At 41.3% G+C, this 23,132-nt stretch overlaps 1 protein-coding gene across 1 annotated transcript; it reads left to right on the top strand.

Annotated features, from left to right (window-relative positions):
* The first annotated feature begins 1,015 nt into the window (after positions 1 to 1,015).
* LOC144589516 (uncharacterized) lies at positions 1,016 to 21,555 on the top strand. Its single transcript, XM_078394347.1, has 2 exons — positions 1,016 to 13,452; positions 14,936 to 21,555. The coding sequence occupies exon 1, from the start codon at positions 7,525 to 7,527 to the stop codon at positions 8,443 to 8,445; it is 921 nt and encodes a 306-aa protein (XP_078250473.1). The 5' UTR covers positions 1,016 to 7,524; the 3' UTR covers positions 8,446 to 13,452; positions 14,936 to 21,555.
* Positions 21,556 to 23,132: the final 1,577 nt, after the last annotated feature.

The following is a 23,132-nucleotide window of genomic DNA, read 5'->3' as shown; positions in this document are numbered from 1 at the left end:
CAAAAGACTGTTACAACAGAATAAAAAGAGACTAGGAAAAAGCTGCAATGGAATGGGCTGAAACAGGTATTGTTAATAAAAATAGATGCCAAATCTACCAGGATGTGAATAGACACCCATCAGAACAATATTTTAGACCAAACCCATTAAATACTACTTTTTCATTAACCTTCCAATGCCCCAAAGTGGTCAGAATACAGCAGCCCGGAATGGCAACTTCCAAGTAGGATAAACCAACCAAATTTACAAGACATATGTAATTGGACAAGATTGATGAAGCATGCCACAACACACCCAGCAACAGCATTCCAGTACTAGCACTCGGCAGAAAATTAATGTTGTATAAAACAACCTCAAATAGGGCAACTCAACAAGTTTTACTCATACTAGCAAACTTGACTGAAATGCAGCAGGCCTCCAAATACCTCTAGAAATTATGTTTCAGTACCCATTCTGGGCAGAAAATCCACATTGTGCAAAACAGACCAGAATAGCAACTTCAAAGCAGGATAAATCAAATAAACACCACCACTACAGGGACTGATACAGCAAATGTGAAAACATCCTGAGTAACCACACTCTAGGACATGACTAAAGGTGCAATCAGATTACAATAAAAGCTCACATCCCATTGCACAGGAAAAAGTTGCTTTGGCAGGAGTGAACTGCCTTAAGATGACCTCTCCGTCTTTGGAGGAATTGCTCCAGACCAGTCCCCCAAACAGAGTAGCCCTGCTGCTGGACCAAAAAGGGTCCAGCTTGGGCACAGATCAGGATCAGATTGCTTCACGATCCCACATGTGTTGTGTCATTGTGGGAAATAGCTTATACCGGACTGTACCACAACTGGTCCAAAATGCAAACTATTTCCTTGTCTGATTGCACCTTAAGTGGAAACAGTACAATGTGACAGAACTTCCACAGGAACCATGTTGTGGTACCAGTTTCAGACTAAAAATCTATATAGATGCTAGATTCATGGTTCCCTTGACTGTTTTGTGTCTTCAGTAATAACTGTCACTGAGCCCTGTGTGAGTGGTGACAAGATGCTGGATTTTCCTATTCAGCCATCACCATTTCAACCTCCCCTGCCCCTGCAGAATATGGATTTTTGGTTTTGTTTACAGGTCCCCCTCCCTCCCCAATTAATCCTGTCTAGTCTGACAGAACAGGTGAATTTTGCTAGGTTGTCCGTTCAGATGCTGCTATTCTAGTCTGTTTTGCCCAGAACAGGTATGGGAATGTAATTCTTTTGGATGTACTATGGTTTGTTGCATTAAACCCTCTGGTGACATGTATCATGAACTTCCGGTTTATCATTCTTAAAAAATTGCTATTCTATACTATTTTGCGTAATACAGATTTTATATCCAGAACAGGCACTGGAATGTGGCTTGTACAGACATTTTGAGGCTTCTTGAATCAGTTCCCTCTAGTCTGAAGAGAAGGGTGAAGTTCTTTGGGTTGCTATACTTGGAAGTTGTCATTCCAGGCTTGAATGCTGTTCCTGGGGAAGCTGCTGCAGTGCTTCCTGGGAGGAACAATTACTGGGCACACACCTCCATAGAATCTAATGAACAGGAAGACTAACTTCTCTGTAGCACGTGAAATCTACAGCTGCACTGAATGTGGTTTCTGGGCTGCAATCCCAGAATTCTTGGAGAACTCTTGGAATTGAAATACAAATATTTGAAAGAACACACCCCTAGTATGAACCACTGTGGTCAGATTGTTCCTGCTCAAGAACAGTCATAGCTGATGGGTCAACCAAATCTGGTCCCAAGCACTCCAAAGTACATCAGAATAAATTCTTATTAAATAAATAAATTAAGTAAAGTATAAAATAAATCTTATTAAATAAATAAATAAATAAATAAATAAATAAATAAATAAATAAATAAATAAATAAATAAAAATTGATCACAGAGATGGAACCAGCTGCACACTGCCCAAGTTATCTACCTGATCCTTCAAGGGAGTGCAACCCCTTCTAGAGTAGGCCACCTACCTAATTTCTGGACATAAGAACAATCAAACCAGAGAGCCATCATCTTTTTGGCATTCAGATTCCATTTATTGGGCCTCATTCAGCCATTACAGCATACAGACACTGGCCTAGCACCTGCACAGCCTCACTCAACTCTGATAATGGGGGGGAGGGAACAATGCCTACATCATCGTTCACATTATCAAGCTAGTCAAGCTGAAGCTGCCCTGCATACTATGTCTGCAGATATGGATGATGTAGGAGAGGAAGTGACCTGATATCCTAAGAAAACAAACACAAACCATACAAACATTTCTTACTCTCTGAAAATATGTTGTTGTTTAGTTGTTAAGTCATGTCAGACTCTTCGTGACCCCATGGACCCGAGCATGCCAGGCCTTCCTGTCTTCCACTGCCTCCCGGAGCTGGGTCAAATTCATGTTGGTAGCTTCGATGACACTGTCCAACCATCTCATCCTCTGTCATCCCCTTCTCCTCTTGCCTTCACACTTTCCCAACATCAGGGTCTTTTCCAGGGACTCTTCTCTTCTCATGAGATGGCCAAAGTATTGGTGCCTCAGCTTCAGGATCTGTACTTCCAGTGAGCACTCAGGGTTGATTTCCTTCAAAATTGATAGGTTTGTTCTCCTTGCAGTCCAGGGAACACTCAAGAGCACCACAATTAAAAAGCATCAATTATTTGGTGGTCAGCCTTCTTTACTGTCTAGCTCTCACTTCCATACATCGCTACTGGAAAAACCATAGCTTTGACTATATGGACCTTTGTTGGCAAGGTGATGTCTCTGCTTTTTAAGATGTTGTCTAGGTTTCTCATCACTTCCCTCCCAAGAAGCAGGCGTCTTTTAATTTCATGGCTGCTGTCACCGTCTGCAGTGATCATGGAGCCCAAGAAGGTAAAATCTGTCACTGCCTCCATATCTTCCCCTTCGATTTGCCAGGAGGTGATGGGACCAGTGGCCATGATCTTAGTTTTTTTGATGTTGAGCTTAAGACCGTTTTTTGCACTCTCCTCTTTCACCCTCATTACAAGGTTCTTTAGTTCCTCCTCACTTTCTGCCATCAGAGTGGTATCATCTGCATATCGGAGGTTGTTATTTCTTTCGGCAATCTTAATTCCGGCTTGGGATTCCTCCAGTCCAGCCTTTTGCATGATGTATTCCGCATATAAGTTAAATAAGCAGGGAGACAATATACAGCCTTGTCATACTCCTTTCTCAATTTTGAACCAATCAGTTGTTCCATAGCCAGTTCTAACTGTTGCTTCCTGTCCCACATATAGATTTCTCAGGAGATAGATAAGGTGGTCAGGCACTCCCATTTCTTTAAGAACTTGCCATAGTTTGTTGTGGTCCACACAATCAAAGGTTTTTGTGTAGTCAATGAAGCAGAAGTAGATGTTTTTCTGGAACTCTCTGGGTTTCTCCATGATCCAACACATCTTTGCAATTTGGTCTCTAGTTCCTCTGCCCCTTGTAGGATTTTGAGCATAACCTTGCTAGCGTGTGAAATGAGTGCAATTGTACAGTAGTTGGAGCATTCTTTGGCACTGCCCTTCTTTGGGATTGGGATGTAGACTGATCTTTTCCAATCCTCTGACCACTGCTGAGTTTTCCAGACTTGCTGGCATATTGAGTGTAGCACCTTAACAGCATCATCTTTTAAGATTTTAAATAGTTCAACTGGAATGCCATCACCTCTACTGGCCTTGTTGTTAGCCAGGCTTTCTAAGGCCCACTTGACTTCACTCTCCAGGATGTCCAGCTCAAGGCCAGCAACCACACACTCTGGATTGTCTGGGACACCCAGATCTTTCTGGTATAATTCCTCTGTGTATTCTTGCCACCACTTATTGATGTCTTCTGCTTCTGTGAGGTCCCTACTATTTTTGTCCTTTATCATGTCCATCTTTGCACAAAAGGTTCCTTTAATATCTCCACTTTTCTTGAACAGATCTCTGATTTTTCCCTTTCTATTATTTTCCTCTGTATCTTTTCACTGTTCATTTAAGAAGGCCCCTTGTCCCTCCTTGCTATTCTTTGGAAGTCTGCATTCCATTTTTCTGTAACTTTCCCTATTTCCCTTGCATTTTGTTTCCCTTCTCTTTTCTGCTATTTGTAAGGCCTCATTGGACAGCCACTTTGCTTTCTTGCATTTCCTTTTCTTTGAGATGGTTTTTGTTGCTGCCTCCTGTACAATGTTATGAGCCTCCATTCATAGTTCTTCAGGCACTCTGTCCACCGTATCTAGTTCCTTAACTCTGTTCTTCACTTCCACTGTGTACTCATAAGGGATTTGGTTTAGATTATACCTGACTAGCCCAGTGGTTTTTCCTACTGTCTTCAGTTTAAGCTTGAGTTTTGCTATAAGAAGCTGATGATCACAGCCACAATCAGCTCCAGGTTTTGCTTTTGCTGACTGTATAGAGATTCTCCATCTTTGGCTGCAAAGAACATAATCAATCTGATTTCGATATTGCTCACCTGGTGATGTCCATGTGTAGAGTCGCCTCTTATGTTGTTAGAAAAGAATGTTTGTGATGACCAGCTTGTTCTTCGTAGTGGCCTCTGTGAATGCACACAAATGCGTTCATCCTGCACCTGCGCAGGACATTCAAAAGATTCTAGAGCTTTAGGAAAAAAACAGAAGCCAATTAGTCCCCCCCCCACAGGGTGTGAGCTCCGCCTTCTCAACCTTCCTTCAGTTTCTTTTTTTCCGTGGGTCATGTTAGATGTTTTGAAACGCTAGAGCGATTAAGGGAAGTTTATTAGCTTGCTAATTGTTCTTTTCTTTACAGTTTTTTTCCTAATAGATTATTAACTTTTACGATAGAAACCTTGGTCTTTTTCTTTTACTTGCTTCTATTGTCCCTTTTCCCCCCTTTCCTGCCTTCCCCCCCTTTCCCCCTTAAATGTTTTTTCTGTTTGCCTCTTTGTTATTTCCTCTTATTTTATGGCCTCTATGGGCTTCAAAAAGTGTTCCATTTGTTCTCATCTCATCAAATCCCTCTTACAGAGGGACACAATCTTTGTTTTTTGTTTTTTTGCCAGGGGGAATTCCATCACACCCAGTCATGTGCTGCTTGCAGGAGTTTTTCAAAGCAAGCCATTAAACTTCTCCTGCAACGACTGAGATCTTTCCTTTACGAAAAGACTCTGAATCCCTCCATGGAGCCTGCAGCCCTTTCTGCTCCAATCGCTCCTTGTCAAGAGGCTGCAAAATCTGCTATTAGCCCTACTGACTAGTCCTTACTCAGCACAACGTCTCTACCAGTTAAACCTAAGAACTCTCATAAACCTTCTAAGTCTGCTGCCACTAAAGTGAAACCACGGCTGACTAAGCCTGCTTAAAAGAATGAGGACAATCCTAAAAAGAAAAAAAGAGATGGCCAAACCGGCTGCTACATCTCTTTCTATGGCTGCTATGTCAGCACAAGAGTCTGTGATGGATGCTGTTAGGCTATCAGACAGGGAGGATCATACTCTACCTCCAGCCCAAGAGGCTCTTAAGATTTTGAGCTTGTCTCCACCTTTGGGCCGTTCTGAGACCGTCACACCATCTGGCCTGGCCATTGCCCAGTTTAGCCTTTGTTCACCAGAGCAGGCTGATACCGAGACTGAATCGGAACAGGAGTCTGTCCCATGCACCCCTAGAAAGAAAAAGGAGAAATGCAAGCATGCCTCTCCATACCAGCCATCAGGGTTTGAACAGCAATGCTACCATCCAGAGGGTCCACCCTCAATGTGGTTATCCGTATCAAGAACAATACCAGCCTTTTCCATACCAAGGCTGTGCATACCATGATCAATACAAAGGACCAGTATACCAGCCATGGAACCCTCCTGCACCTCCGATGCAAGCATCTCTCCAGCCTCAGAGGGATCTATCCACCCCACCCCCCAAGCTCCTCCATCCCGAAAGAGAATGATGGCAACGATGCCACCTGTACCCACCAAACGGCCTAAGCATCACAGGAGCCACCCTCCGGTACAGGCTGCCACGCTTTACTCTGGTCCCCATGACCATGATACAGAGCCCCTTTCAGCCTCTATTCAATCAGATCCTGAACCCTTGCTACCAGCACCGGTACTGCGACCACCATCATCTCCTCACTCATCTGACCAAGGTGCTAACTCATCCTCATCCGATGAGTCCAAGACTCCTGATACCAGTAAAACTGGCAATCTTCCACAACTGCCTTTGGAGGATTTTTCATCATATCTGCAACTTATTTGGTGCATGGCCAAGACATTAAAGCTCGACGCGCAGGTCCCTCAACAAGAAATGGACCTAGTCTTTCATGATATGGAGCAGGACAAAACTCCTCCTCCCAGCCTGAGCCTCATACCAGCACTCATGACCCTGGTTAAAAATTCTTGGGGCACATCACCCTCAACTCTTCAAATTCCACAAAGGATTGAGCACCATTATAAGACTCATGGAGTGGATTCAGATTTTCTGATTAAACACTCAGTGCCTAACTCCATTGTGGTTGAAACTACTCAATACAAATCTTGTGGCAGATCATCCTCCACACCTGCGAATAAAGAAGGAAGAAAAAGTGACTCATTTGGAAAAAAAAGCTTTATTCCCTGGCAGCTCTGCTCATCAGAATCTCTAACTACCAGGCTGCAATGGGTGCCTATCAAAGACATCTCTGGGACAGAATCCTGCCCACCCTTCAATCACTCTCAGAGCCACTTAAGGCTGAGGTTCTCAATATCTATGCTGAAGCTAACACTCTCACTAAGCAACAAAGACAAGCAGCGAAGCATAGTGCAGACACTGCCCCCAAGTCCCTGCTCACTTCCATAGCGGTCAGAGGGCATGTCTGGCTCAGATCAGTGAACATCATGGATGATACTAAGACTAAAATTGAGGACCTCCCCTTTGATGGCACAGGACTCTTCAATTCTACCACCAATGATACAATGGAAAACATTCATAAATTGAGAAAAACAGCCAAGTCTTACATCCCATACCAGCCTTACAGATACCAGTAACCTCCTTACAAGAAGCCTTTCTACCATCAGCCTTCCCAGTACCAGCCCTTTCGTTAAAGCATCATCACGAGTGCACTTACCAATTTTTTCAGACACCCCTGATAAATTCCACCAAGCCCACCCCTTTTTCTTTACCTCTACAGGAGGAAATTTTATCTCTCCTGAGAAAGGAGGCAATAGTCCTGGTACCACCTTCGGACTCAAGCGGGGGCTTCTTTTCTCATTACTTTGCAGTCCCTAAGAAAGGTGGGGGTATTAGACCCATCATGGACGTTAGACAGCTTAACAAATACATTCTTTACAAGAAATTCCATATTTTAACTCTTGACTCCATTCTCCCCCTTTTATTTCAGGGGAACTGGTTTGTCACCATTGACCTGAAGGATGCTTATTTCCACATCTTGATCCATCCGTCCCATCAGAAATTTCTCAGGTTCCGCTTCCAAGACACCACCTTCCAGTTTGCTGCCCTCCCATTTGGGCTCTCTACAGCCCCCCAGGACATTTACAAAATGCATGGCCCCAGTGGTGGCATACCTCCGTACCAAGCGAATAAAGATCTTCCTGTACATCAATGATTGGCTCCTGGTTGCCAACACCTACCAATGCACCGTGGATGCCACAAACACCACTCTACGAGTCCTGCACAATCTGGGCCTACAGATCAATCAAGAAAAATCGAACCTAGTACCATCTCAACACATGAGCTACATAGGAGCACAACTAGATTCCAGTCAGGCAATAGCTCTCCTATCACAAGACAAAATAGCAACAACTGGCAGAGCTTTACAAAACTTTCAACCTCTTGCGACTCTCACTGTCCCCGATACCCAACATCTGTTGGGACTCATGGCCTCCACTACATCAGTGGTTCCTCATGCAAGACTCAAATTAAGAACAATCTTGGCTCCTCTCCCAACTCGACCCTTCAACAGACACACCACTAAAGAAGCTAAGGGTACCGCCGTATGTGGCACACCAACTTACCTGGTGGACTCTCGCTCCCAACCTCCTAATTGGCAGAGCATTCACACCTCCGTCTCTCTCTATTCAGGTAACAACAGACTCCAGCCTCTCGGGATGGGGAGCTCACTGCCAAGAGCTTCAGGCACATGGTTTATGGTCAGAAAGGGAAAGAACCCTTCACATAAATCAACTGGAACTGTTGGCCATCATAAAAGCCTTCTACTCATTCCTCCCCAGGCTCGAAGGAAAAGCAGTACAATTCCTGACCGACAACACCACCGTCATGTACTATATAAACCGGCAAGGAGGAACCCGATCACGACCCCTCCTTCGCCTCACCATAGACTTTTGGGAATGGTGCTGCACCCACGATATATTCCATCAGGCGATCCATATCTCATCAGAAGACAACTTCCTGGCAGATCGCCTAAGCAGGTTCCCCATCAGGATGCACGAATGGTCACTCAATGACACTGTATTCCTGCACATCTGCTGCAGATGGGGCCAACCCACAATAGACCTCTTTGCCTCCCGGCTCAATGCAAAGTGCCTCCAGATACCGCTCAAGAGCAGGCTCAGATATTGCATCTCTAGGAGATGCCTTCATGATACCTTGGTCTGGAGAACTTACGTACGTCTTCCCTCCGATACCAATGTTACTCAAAACAGTAACCAGAATAATCCGATACAGAACAAATGCGATTCTCATCGCCCCGTGGTGGCCATGACAGCCGTGGTTTGCTCACCTCAGAGAGATAATGGAGGATCTATTTCACTTACCAGCAATACCGTCTCTCTTCTCCCAGAATGATGGAGCTATCCTCCATCCCAATGTTTGGTCCCTGCACCTGACGGTGTGGAGGATAACCTGGAATTCACTGCAATCCTAAATCAGGCTTGAAAACCATCCACCTCTCGCCTATATGGAAACAAATGGAAATCCTTTCTGAAATTTACTGAATCTAAGAGACTTATCCAGATCCCAGCATCTCTCTCCACTATGCTTACCTTCATCCTACACCTCTTCAACCTTGGATCTGGCTCATTCTACCATTAATGTTTACATTGCATCAGTAGTAACTCACCACCCTCCTGGATCCAGCTCCACCAAACTCTTCTCTCACCCAACACTTAAAAGATCTCTCAGAGGCCTCAAAAACATTCGCCCACCATCTCAGAGAATTGTACCTCAATGGTCCCTTGAGCTCGTTCTTGAAGTACTCACGAAGCCTCCCTTTGAACTACTTTCTCTACTTAAAACTGCCTTTCCTGTAGCAATCACTTCAGCTAGGAGAGCCAGTGAGCTATCCGCTCTCAGATCAGACTATCCCTATCTCCAAATGCACCCAGATAAGGTCACCCTCTATCTCGATGTATCCTTTTTACCCAAAGTGGTACCAGAATTCCACATGAATCAAGCCATCATACTTCCAACGTTCTTCCCGTCTCCATCCACACCGCTTGAGCGTAAGCTCCATACTTTAGACGTGAGAAGAGCCATTGCCTTCTATCTTCATAGGACCAACACATTTAGGCATTCTACATGTCTATTACTATGTTACCACAGTACCAACAGGGGTGCTCCTGCTTCCCCACAGACAATATCCAGATGGATAGTGCAACTGATACAGGTGGTATACCAACCTGCAGGCAAGCCGGTACCAGATCACCTCAAGGCACACTCTACCCGAGCTGTCTCCACATTGACAGCTCTACACTGAGGCATCCAAATTTAAAATATCTATAAAGCGGCCACTTGGTCTAACCCTCTGACATTTGCGAAGCACTACCGCCTTGATATCAGGGCCAAAAATGATGCCGCATTTGGAAGGGCAATCCTGTCATCTCTTCTTCCGTGACGGCCCTCCATCTGGTGAGTAAGCTTGTTAATCACCCATTTGTGTGCATTCACAGAGGCCACTAAGAAGAAAGTTAGGTTACCTACCTGTAACCGTGATTCTTCTACTGGTACTCTGTGAATTCACACATCCCTCCCTTCCTCCCCTCTGTCCATCACGGTACCATTCGTTTATTTAATACCTCCACTATATGGTACCGTTTACTTTATCTAAATATCTCCACTGTATGATAATAGCGGACCTAGGGAAACTGAAGGAAGATTGAGGAGGCGAAGCTCACACCCTGTGAGGGGGGGACTAATTGGTTTCTTTCCCCCCCTAAAGCTCTAGAATCTTCTGAACGTCCTGTGCAGGCGCAGGATAAACCCATTTGTGTGAATTCACAGAGGACCACTAGAAGAACCATGGTTACAGGTAGGTAACCTAACTTTCTCCTGACAAAACTCTATTAGCCTTTGCCCTGCTTCATTTTGAACTCCAACGCCAAACTTACCTGTTGTTTCTTCTGTCTCTTGACTCCCCACTTTAGCATTCCAATCCTCTATAATGAGAAGAACATCCTTCTTTGGTGTCAGTTCTAGAAGGTGTTGTAAGTCTTCATAGAATTGGTCAATTTCAGCCTCTTCAGCATCGGTGGTTGGTGCATAAACTTGGATTACTGTGATGTTGAAAGGTCTGCCTTGGATTCGTATTGAAATCATTCTATCATTTTTGAGATTGTACCCCAGCACAGCTTTTCCCACTCTTTTGTTGACTATGAGGGCTACTCCATTTCTTCTACGGGATTTGTGCCCACAATAGTAGATATGATAATAATCTGAATTGAACTCGCCCATTCCTGTCCATTTTAGTTGTCAATGTTTATTCTTGGCACCTCCTGTTTGGCCACATCCAGCTTACCAGGGTTCATAGATCTTACATTCCAGGTTCCTATGCAGTATTTTTCTTTGCAGCATCAGACTTTCTTTTCACTTCCAGGTGCGTCCACAGCTGAACATCCTTTCGGCTTTGACCCAACCACCTCATTACCTCTGGAGCTACTTGTATTTGTCCTCCTCTTTTCCTCAGTAGCATGTTGGACACCTTCCGACCAGAGGGGCTCATCTTCCGTCATCATATCTTTTAGCCTTTTGTTTCTGTCCGTGGGGTTTTCTTGGCAAAGATACTGGAGTGGCTTGCCAGTTTCTGCTCCAGGTGGATTGCATTTAGTCAGAACTTTCCACTATGACCTGTCCATCTTGGGTTTATCTGCATGGCATAGCCCATAGCTTCTCTGAATTACTTAAGCCCCTTCACCACGACAAGGCACCAATGTGAGAAGGGGCTCCTTCCACCAGATTTTTAACCAGATTTTTTCTCTCTTTATACTTTTATTTTTAAGATTCTCTCTTTCCACATACAATAGCAAGAAACCCAACTTTTTATGAATTATTTTGAGGCAGCCAAACGAGTTACCTTGGAGGAAGGAAATCTGTTTCCAGCAGCCCAATTGCATACATCTATTCCTGAATCCAATCTGGTGTTTATGATTCTTATTTTCTCTGTACCCATCTTTACCTCAAATGAGATGCCTGTATGCATATGGGTAACACTTAATACCGTTGATTAAATGGTTTATGTTCCACAAAAACTAATCCCATAGGATAACTGTTCACCTTCAACATGATAGAAGTGTCCTTATTGCTCATTCTTGGAATGAACCAACATCTAAGGGGAACATTTCACTCTTCTGTTCTGCAAGTAGCCTAAAGATTTGTCGAGACAACGACTGCTCCAAATGGGCATAGAATGACAGTGAAACAATCCTATCATGATATGGCTCCTTAGTTTAGATAAACTCTATTACAATCTTATATCCAGCATCTTCTTTCCCTGTGTGCAAACCTTTCTAAAGAGGCAATCAAGGAAAATATGTTAAAAACTAGTTTTGAAATGGTAGCCATGTCAGTCAGCACTAGCATATCAGACAAAATCAAAAGAAAAGTAAAAAAATTAAGAAGACAAAAACATTATGGCACCTTAAAGACTAACTGCTATATGTTTAATGTGAGCTTTCATGGATAAGTCCACTTCAGATAAACAACTTTTTGCCGTCTACTTTTTATTTCGGTTTTGCCTTATAATTTGGAAATGCATCTGTTTTATCACATCAGATATGTATCTCAGAATAGGTACCACACTGTGGAGGCTTGTAAGACATTCCTCACTAGCTGAAACCCTTCTGCTTGCTTTGGCTGACTTTCTTGTCAAGGTAATGTGGCTCCATAGCTCATTAGTTAGGAACTGGGGAATGGGTTGCCATATAGACTAAGCTATTGACTTAACACTACGTATATCACTCCTTTCTTCCCTTTTCAATGTTTGTGACAATGCATACTCCACACAGCTGAACTTTCATTTCCATTCATTATCTGCAAATTAATGAGCTGTTTCTCAGCTGTTAAAAAAATAAAAATATATGGTCCTTCTTTCCCCCTTTGGGACTGCTTGAGGATGTATTGTTTTGTGGTTGCTACTGAGAGTGATGCTGATTTTTAGGTCTGTTCCCCAGTGGCAGAAATGACAGTGTAAAACTAGCTAGAGCATAATTGTCTTGAATGGATCCTTCATCACAATCCTGAACAAATCAAGATGCTCAGACTATTTTAACATGATCTTCATATTGCTAACATAACAAGTGCATTTGCCTCAGCTCCATAGCAGATCCTGAACTCCTCACATATCACTCTTTAGTCTGGTCCAAATCTCTTCATAAAGGAAACTGGTCTATTTTTGGAAGTCAATAGACGCGTGCCAGTTACACATGACAGGGAGGTGGCACATTGTCAAATACACAGCTAGGGAAAGGAAAACCCTTTGAGATTTCTGTAAATATGAATGTCAATGTAATCAGAGACACCAATTCAGGGAGCTTAAAACAGCACTTTCACTGGAGTTAAAACAACAGCAGACTGCCAAGCACACAAACATGCAGACAAAGACACACAAACGCATAGCAGGGGGATAGAAGGCTATAACTTTTTAAACATATCTAAACACAAACTACCAGTGTTCCAAAGAGAGAGAGAGAAAGAGACTTTAAACCTGTAAACATCCCATCTTGTAGACATCAACATGTGGATAAAATAAACATGCCTCAATCTATTTAGAAATGGGAGCAAAGGGAACCAGACCATTTATGTCTATAGATTTGGGGACCACATTCAGACAGCTACAAAATATTTAGCTAGCCACTAGACTCAGTAATACTAGCTGATGCTAGAAGCTGACCCACACATGTGCAAAGTCTTCGAGTCTTGGTGGAGCGTGACTTGAAGCAGAATGTATCCCCCACCCAAATAATGGCAGGAAGTCTCAATAAAGGAGAAGAAAGCACAGGAAAGTTCCTTGTGACGCGAGTAACACCCTTCCCAGGAACTGAGGCAGTGTGAAAAAGCAGCTGCCTTGTGAGAGCACTAGAGTGCATTGGCTGGTTGTAGTGTGTGGAGGCTTCTTCCTGGTCAACCAGATCATCCATAATTACTGTCTCAGTTCAGGGGAGGAGTTGCTAGGCTGACAGTGGAATCTTGGGAGGAGGCTGTTGTGTGATAATATTGGTAATTGTCACCCTGCCCAGAAGGTAAGTCTGGAGTCTGGATTGATATCCCAGTAGTGACATCATTGTCTTTTCAGACTTTGCCCAGATTTAGTGATACATTGCCAGTAGGCGTTGGTAAAAAGAAGAAAGATTCTCTTCCCTATGTGTGGGAAATGGTGATAACAATGATATACAAAAGACTTAGAGACTCTTGGCCAGGGTTGAGTATTCCTTCATGTGAATTACATGAATTCGTGCTGGGTACCATAAGCCTAGAGTTATTGGCGTGGTTTTTCAGACCCACAATGGATGTCATTATTTATACATTTAGCTTTTATTTACAATTTAATTTGAAAAGTGTGTATTTCATTCATTTCCCCCCTCCAAAAGACACTTCCAAACCAATGAGTGAAGCTTCATCCAGCTTTCTGTAAAAATGGTGAATGACTTGTTGCAGAGCTCTGTTGGTATAGCAGGAATGACATCATAAGCAGCATATGCAGGCATATGTTTATTTTGAGGTGTGTGTGTAACTTGCATGCAGTGAGATGAATATGTAGATATTCTAAGATTTTTTTAAAAAAAGTCTTCAGTTAGCAACAGTCTGCCACTGCTGATATCACGCTGCATCAAGCAAAATTTCTCAAGAGGACACTGGCCGATATAATAGACTGAGCACGAGTCACAACCCAAAGTGCCTACACATTAGAATAGCTAATGTTTTCTTTATGTTTATGATATAGCAACTTAAATAGAGTATAACTGTGTTCATACTTCTCATTCTTTTGCATTTTTTAACCTTTAGTGGTTTTTTTAATACTATATAAAAAGCAACAAGATACAGTATATTTCAGACATAAATCTGAAAACAGTATGCAAGGAGTCTTCACAGTTTGGCTGGGTTGGTGCATAATGCTAATGCACAGATTATTTTCACACATACCATCCTGCCCATAAGACTAGATAAGCATCAAAAATAAAACTTGCTTTTTAAAAAATCCATCCCTATGAAAACTAGATATACAGTATACAGCTACTGTTGTGGTAGGAAGGAATGCTTACCTTCATGCAGCATTGTTGGTATGATCATTGCATTAATGTCTTTATCTTGAAAGAGAAAAAGGTTCAGCTTTATCAATGTACAAGACAGAGTCAATGTAGACTTGTAAAAGAGTTTTCATGGCACTATGTTTTATTTTAATCTATTGATCTCAGCGAGACTTACGTCAGAGCAGAGAGGTGTAGAATTGTGCTTGGTGTACATTGTATGTTCCAACAGGTAGGAGAGAAAGCAGACTTACTTTAACACTTGTTAAATAAGATGGCAGGACAGATTATTATGGGATGAGGAATGGACATTTAAACAAAATGGTCATCATCATCTGGTACTACAGTCCTGTGAAGCAAGGAAACACATGTTTACCACATCTTATTCCCTCTTCTACAAGAAATTGTTTCCAGTTTCTCTCCTGAAACTACCTTCTCTGTGTTGTTTGTTTTCACCTCTGTCATGGCTTTTTTACAGATGCTTTTCCTGATGTCTCTTGAAAGGAACATGCAGCATCAGGGACATTCCAGAGTTACAGAACATTTTTTCTTTCAAGAGCCAAAACTAACAATAACAGATGAACACATGCTCCTGGAAAATCACAAGCGGAAAGCCTGCCAAGAGAGAGAAGCAAATGAGAAGGGACAGAAACGAAAGTGTATTCCATTGGACAAGACAGACTTGTGGGCATGATCTTTGTCCTGATTACAGGAAAAGATTCCAGCAGCTGTTGGTAGAGAGGGGAATCAGAAGCAAGGAGAGGGCAATGTAGAACTGTGATTGACCATTAAAAAGAACATAATGTTGGTGTGTGGAGTGCTCTTGTTTAGGCTGCCAGCCTTCTGTGTCTTCTTTCATGATTTTCCATTCCCTCTCTCTGTGTTATTTCTCTCCTAGTCAGTAAACGTTCCATGGCCTCTGATCATGTTTATTTCTCGTGGGCTGCCTTTCCAATGTCCCCTCTCTTCAGCATTTTTAATTAAAGATTTAATTGTTTCTACTATAGCAAAGTTTGGAGCTCTCTCAAGACGGCTGACATCTGCTCTATGTATACATGGTTACATAAGGAAAAGTACCTAGAAAATGAGTTTACTAATAGCAACACAAAGTATATTATGTCAGAGTGTGTCACTTTTCACAACAGTGTAAGAATGATCAAACTGCAAATTGTTCGGCTGAGCCATTCCTCCAAGCTAGTCCTACAACTTTTCCCTATAATTGTAAAAGGAAGTGAAAAAGAAAAAAAGTCCTACATCTCCTTCAATATTACCTTTAATATAAAAATGACTTTCTATTCTGATTATTATTTTTATTGTTCAGTAGTGCTGTGCAATCCTATTGCACATAAAAACTTTGAAATGGCAAAAAAAATTATTCAGAGGCAGGGATAAATTAAAATGCAATTTTACAGCAGTTTACCAAAGAACCTCACGATGCTGGAGGTGGGGCATAAGAGCACAATGAGAAAACCTCCACTGAATTTGACAAAAGGTAGATTTGGATACTAAGGTGGCATTAGCTCTCTTGCTGCACAGTTTACTGGTTCCATGCACAAATCAGTATTACTGTAAACATTAAATAGGCCTGATCAGCATGCCAAAGACTGCCACATGCTTATAAGAGACCTATGTTCATAAGTTGAGCTACATGCATTATAAGATGTAGAAACAAATCCACCAAATGCTTTTACACAATGCTGCTTTCATACAATTTTATACATACTGTACTGTACCTTTGCAGAATTAAATCCCATTGCTTTTAATGGAGCATCCTTCCAGTCATAAATAAATAGAATTGTGTCTTATCTTTAAATATAACTAAGGAACTAACATAAAGTCTTGATGACAAACTTATTTCAAATTGGGCTCCAGATATTCTGCAACACAGAAAAAAGTAATACACATCCTTATTATGCTCCTATGACATACCTCAAGGATATAAAAAACTTTATAAGACTTTCAACAAGAAACACAAAACAAAACAAAACACAGAAAATCCCCTCTGAGCACCACCAAAAGCTACATTTCGTGCTGACCAAATGGTACCTTTTAAAAAGATAGCATTTAAAGGGCAGAACAATAAAAAGTCTTGTGACACCCTAAGGACTAGTAAGTTCTATACAAGCACTTGAGGTAGCACAAAATTTTCATGTTTTTGTTGCAACAGACTAATGTTCCTTTGGAACATTCTGCGTTTAAGAAGATATTTGCAAAAGAGGAGAGTACTGTGTACAATTCTGGTCACCACACCTCAAATAAGACATAGTGGAACTGAAAAAGGTGCAGAAGACAGCGACTAAACTGATGACTGGGCTGAGGCACCTCCCTTATGAGGGAGGACAGTGTTTGGGGCTCTTTAGTCTGGAGAAAAGGCACCTGAGGGGGGACATGATTGAGATGTATGAAATGATGCAGGGGATGGATAAAGTGGATCGAGGGAAGCTCTTTTCCCTCTCACACAGTACCAGAACCAGGGGACATCCACTCAAATTGAGTGTTGGAAAAGAGAACAGACCAAAGAAAACATTTCTTGACCCAGTGTGTTGTTAGTCTGTGGAACTCCTTGCCACAGGATATGGTGATGCCATCTGGCCTAGACGCCTTTAAAAGGGGATTGGACTGATTCCTGGAGGAAAAGTCAGTCGGAGGTTACAAGCCATGATGGGGATGTATGATCTCCAGGCTTAAAAGGAAGATATCTCAGAATGCCAGATGCAGGGGAAGGGTATCAGGAGACAGGTATCTAGTTGTCTTGTGTGCCCCCAGAGGCATCTGGTGGGGCCACTGTGAGATACAGGAAACTGGACTAGATGGGCCCTTGGACTGATCCAGCAGGGCTCTTCTGTTCTTATGAAGAGTTTTAAGCCAACAGTTATAGTTAAAGCTATACTCCCAAAGCAAGAAAATTTGGACTACAGATCAGTCCTCCCACCCTCTCTCAAAACATGGGTTCACTGATGCACCTTCTACCTTAATTCTATTCCAACCAAACTGTGGCGATCCCCTCTGAAGCCCCTATTCCCTCAGGTCTTTACGAGGTTCTTGCTCTTCTTCTTTCTTCGCTGCCACCAGGTATTGCTGCTTCAATACCATTTAATCAAGGAGACAAGTGTGCTTTTAAAACTTAACTCAATTTATTAGATCAGGGAAGTTAACATATGATTACTATTTAATAGGTAAATCACAGGTTGCTAGTCACTTGTATTTGTATCAGTCCTACTCTGAACTTAAAATTCTATTAAGACTCTGTTCCATTCAGCGTTCTTACAGGCCTCTAACTCACTCTAAGTTCACTTTTAAGTTTCACAGTCTCTCACTCACAGAATCTCCCCTCATACTCCATACACCAGCCTTTATATCCAGCCCCCTCCCCCCTTAGCTCCACCTTCTGTCCTTTCATTGGCTCCTACTCCACTGTTCAGCTGTGACGGACAGGTGAGGGCAGGGCTGTTCGCTACACAAACATACTAGATTAAGGTCCAGTGTTTGGCCAGAAATAGAGATAAACCATCATTAGCAGTAAGTAATAACTAGAGTAAATACTTTGAATCAATCGAACTTACATAGGTGTTGATTCACCAAATCCCCACTGATTCAGTGGGCCTACTCTGGTTGCAACTCATTACTAGATTACAGACAGCATGTTTGTGGTGGTAGTTAAGGCACAAGAAGAGTGTATCAATGGGCCCATTGTTCAAGTCATGATGGTGTGGGATCCATAAATTGACTTAATTCCTTTCTTTATGGGTTATATTTTTAGACATAACATTTTTCTTTATTCAAAATGTCTTTATGTTCTGGAAATCTCTCTACTTTTTGAAATGTAGAAACACATAGATAACAATGTTGGGAAATCAAATTCTATCTTCACTGAAAAATCTAAGATAACCAAATAACTAACAATATAATAACATTTTAGACTCACATACAAAACAAGCCAAAATCTCCCAAATTATTCTATCTGGATCTCCACAGAAGCTCCAGCCACTTGCAAAAGAGAGAAAGCTGCCATTTTAACCAGTGACTTAAAGTGATAAGTCTGGCATAGTATATTACTGATAAATCTATAGGAGGAGGATGTGTCACTCAACAGTGTTCCTTGTGAAACACATTCCAGAATCAGACATGTTCCATGAAAAGCTAGACTTGTCCAAGGAAGGGAGGTAACCACAATCTTCAACCCATACTTTCCACTGTGTACTATTCAGTTAGATCAAAGGCACAAGTAGAAATTGTGGTTTAGTGGACAGAATATAAAACTAGGACTCGGGAGGGCTGGGTTCAAATCCCAACTTGGTTGTAGAAACTCAATGGAAGGAAGTTATAGTGAAGAACTCCTTGAACATCTCACATGCTTTGAACATCATATCAGGGACACTGTATATCAAAAGCAACTTGCAAGCACATAACAGAAACAGAAACTTCAAACTTTCACAAGCTGGTAGGACTGAGAAGTAGAACTGCAGCATCAGTAAATAATACATGCAGCAGAAAAATTTGCCAAAAAGCACATTCATTTAGTATGAATGGCAAATAGCATGGAAACTTCAACCATCATAGAACATCCGGGGTCACCATATAATGCCTCACAAATAGCTGTACCATCCTTCCAAAGCAGAACATTTGTACACTCCGATTCTACCATTACTTTGAGCATGTATTACACAGTATTTTTATCAGTCCTGAAGGGAAGATGATGTTTTTTTGTTCAATGTACAGTATACATTAACTGTTGGTTCAAATGAGAGAATGGCTTTATGTACATCTGAAATGGTTGGTTCACTGTTTCCCCAGCTGCTTGTATTATGAAGAAGCTATAGTCGTATGTTGTTTCTATCTTCATGGTCTGGATTCTACAGTCACTATAGACAATGAATTAGATACAATATCTGTAAAGCAATCATACTTTGGCTCAAATGTATTTGTTTCTCTCCTAATGCATTTTCTCCAGTTCTCCCTTTGGCTTTAAAAGGCTGGTAGTAATTAGGGCTATAGGGCAGAATGCTAGTCTCCCCAGAATCTCATCACCTACTTATCCCAGGGGGATTAAAACAGGGGAATTTCTTTCCTCAGAGTTTAGGAACATTCCTTTTGATTACACATCCCAGACAGATTATAAAAGTTACGATCCAAAAAGTCTAATACTGTATAATCTCTGTCTCTACTCAGTTTTATACACAACCCATGAAAAAATTTTTATTCCGATGTGTTGATCCTTTTTCGTGATTTTCCCACTAGAGGGCACACATACCCTTCTCCATAAATTATTTCTAATATTTTTCAACTTCGCTTCCCATTCTGCTTAGGGCTATATCAAGAGTAAGGTTTGGAAAAAAAATGGTCCAAACCAAGTCAGAGTAGCTGAGAGTGTGGCCAATTATCACGTTCTATTGTACTGAATAATTGCAAAGAAAAATAAAGAAGAATGGATTTACATTAATTACATGGACATCCTTATAGTCTAATCTGTTAGAGCTAAAATACAATGTTTTCAAGCAAATGCACAAGGTTTTACTGCAACAGAGAGATGAGTTAACTGTCATGCCTTCTAATTCTACCGTGAAAGATGAAATGACTGGTTTACTATGATGGTCTTGCATTAAATGCAGTGCTTCAAATTTATACTTAAAAACCTATAGCAGTCTTCTCTCAAACCAGTGCCTTCCTGCTGTTTGGAAATAATGGGAACTGAAATCCAGAATATATTAATGAGTGGGGCAGATCAGCAAAAATAGGTTAGGTTTAATTTACAACAAAGCTGTCAATGAGTTTGCAATTACTGTAAGAACCAATGCAAATTTCCACTCCCTCTAGGACCTACTGTAAGCCTTCTATAAACTCCAGTCATCACCAACAGGCTGGGTTTATGAGAAGTGCCGCCCACAAGACCCAGAGAACACTAGGTTATGTATTCATAGCCTGGAGAGTCAATGGAGACTATGGCTTCTAATACAGTATATGCAGCAGACTCTCCAATATCAGATGACCTGAGAGATCCAGGACCAGACTATTATAACATGCACATGGACCAAGATATGGTTTATTTATTTGATTTATCTGCTATCCTTTTAGTGGAAACAATACTCTAGTCAGTTTAAAAATTAAAACTCAGAACCCCGCGTACCCTATATAACCAATATGGTGGTTCACCAATCTAGACCCAAAATTAATACAAAAGGGGAAAAATACAAGAAAACAAATTAAAAATGAATATTAAGAGCATTTAGAGGAATAAGTTATCGAAGGCGACTTTGTACACTTCTGTCTTCACTAAATTACTCAATATCAGGAGCCTCCTTTATTCATTGCTTTCCATTGATATCGTACATTTCTCCCATCGCGAAACTCGAAATGGTATATGTGTGGCTCCCAAGGAGGGCTTCCTTCTCCTCCTCAGCACTGGTTAAATCCAGACCAGCAAATTGATGTCCTCATGTGCCAGAATATGAGATGGTACACCAGATGGGCTAAATACAGAGAAGATCACAGGACTGCCAAGACAGCACTCAAGTACCACCATGCAGACCTTCAGCTAGTACAGCGTATACAACGGTGAAGAGAAAAAGATCAAGTGACTTGCATTTAGGTAATTTCAGAAGAAATAGCATTAAAAGTCTGCAATATACACTTTGGGAATGCTAATGCATTACATAGACAAAATATTTGTTTTTAGAAGTTCGTTCCATTAGAACTATCAATTACAGAGGTCCACCCTATGGGTGAATATAATCCCAAATAAAGAGGTTAGGCAACAAGTTCCAAATGAAGTCCTGTGAAAGCAAACAAGAAGACTCTGAACTAGTCATTCACTTGTAGACTGCAGTCCTACAAGGTGCCTTAGCCACTCTTTTTGTTCTATACAGGCTTTATCTGATTAGAGGGAAAAAAGAATTTCATTGCTTGATCTGTTTTACTGTCTGCTCTTCTAAACTGATAAATAGAAATTCCAGAGTAACCATCCACTCTGGATTATTAATCCCAGCATCAGGTGGTCAGATATATGCTGTGTCTAATGAGAACAGGTTTAATTAGCAGGAAAAGCTAGATGATTGTGTAATTTTTTTTTTCTTTTGCATTTACAACAGCTGCTGCAAATGCTTCATTTTATAGGTCTGTCTCTGAAAGCTGGTAATGCCACCTGCGGGACCAATAGAATTGGCTTGGACTAAGGATAGCCAGCATTTTGTTATTAATGGATCTTTACTTTGAGTTGTTGCACTGGAAATTTCAAGAGGTGCAGTCTTTTTTTACACCCGCCACTACAAGCATTTAAAAAGACATATCTGCTGATATGCTTGTTTCCGCAGATGTTCTAAACGGAAAGATGCCCAGTCTAGGAAGATTATCAAGAAGGGCACATTTTACTCTCTATGAGCACTGGGACCCTCTCACTCCAACAAATCAATCACCGTGTTTTAGATAAGCAGAGATTCAAAGCTATGTCCAACACGATTGTGTTGTTAATCTACTTCTTACTTTTTACAGAAAAGAAAACAATCATTTTCTCTTGCATTGTACATAATTCATTGGTTGCCAAACTAGGAGCATGCTGTTAAAATACCACTAAGAAATGCCAAGGGCAGATTGTGAAACTGTGACATTGTTATGATGGGGGGGAGTATTTTTAATAGCTTAAACCATTTTTCAAGTTTCAAACCATGGAAATACATTTAAAACAATTCTGATAGGTTTTTGTATTTATTTTTAATTTTAAGTTTTGAACTTGATTTTATTAAATGAAAGAGTTAGATAATTGTAAAGGTGGTGGTGGGAAGCTGGAAGAGTTTCTCAAAAATCAAGTAACAGCTGTGATGCTGAAACATTTGGGAACCACTGATCCAGCTGCATAATCTCTCTCCATCAAGGGAAGCACTCCTGTTTTCTTTCAATCTAATTGTGCAATGATTTCTTGTCACTATTCATTCCCTCCCATAACTAATCCTAGCCATGAAGGGAGGTAAACCACACAGTTTTACAAAAAAATAATGAAACAGAGAAGGAATTCCTAGCATCATTTCAAGAAAGGACGATGACTGTTGTTCATTTGCACATGGATATTCATGTGTAAAAGTGCCTATTAATCACTTTCAAAATTTAGCAAAGATTGTCATTTCTCACACCAATAATGTTAAACACAGGCAGGATCCAGATTTGATCATATTTACAGCCGATGCATTGTGTGACATCAAGGCATATTACTGCATCTAATGTAGACAAAGCTGGCTAGATAGCTCAGTGAGTTAGATATCTGGAGGCTGAGCCAAAGGTTGGGAAGTTCAGTTCCCCACTATGCATTCTAGAAGAGCCAGTTTATGGGGCCTTGGGCAAGCTGCCCCCAGAAGAAGGGAATAGTAAATGACTTCTGAGTATCTCTACCTAGAAAACTCTGGAAAGGGTTACCATAACTCAGAATTGACTTGATGGGACGGCAATAGGAATACAGTGGGGTCTCTACTTAAGAACTTAATCCGTATTGGAAGGTAGTTCTCCAGTTGAAAAGTTCTTATGTTGAATCTGCATTTCCCATAGGAATGCATTGAAAACCATTTAATCCGTATCTGCTCTTTTCCGTCCATAGAAACTACAGTGGAACCTCTACTTAAGAACTTAATCCGTTTTGGAATGGTGTTCTTAAGTTGAAACGTTCTTAAGTTGAAGCAAAATTTCCCATAGGA

Source organism: Pogona vitticeps, chromosome 5, assembly GCF_051106095.1.
Source record: "Pogona vitticeps strain Pit_001003342236 chromosome 5, PviZW2.1, whole genome shotgun sequence".
In the NCBI taxonomy this organism is placed as follows: domain Eukaryota; kingdom Metazoa; phylum Chordata; class Lepidosauria; order Squamata; family Agamidae; genus Pogona; species Pogona vitticeps.
The sequence above is the reverse complement of the archived record's forward strand: the minus strand, read 5'-3'. Positions and strand labels throughout refer to the sequence as shown.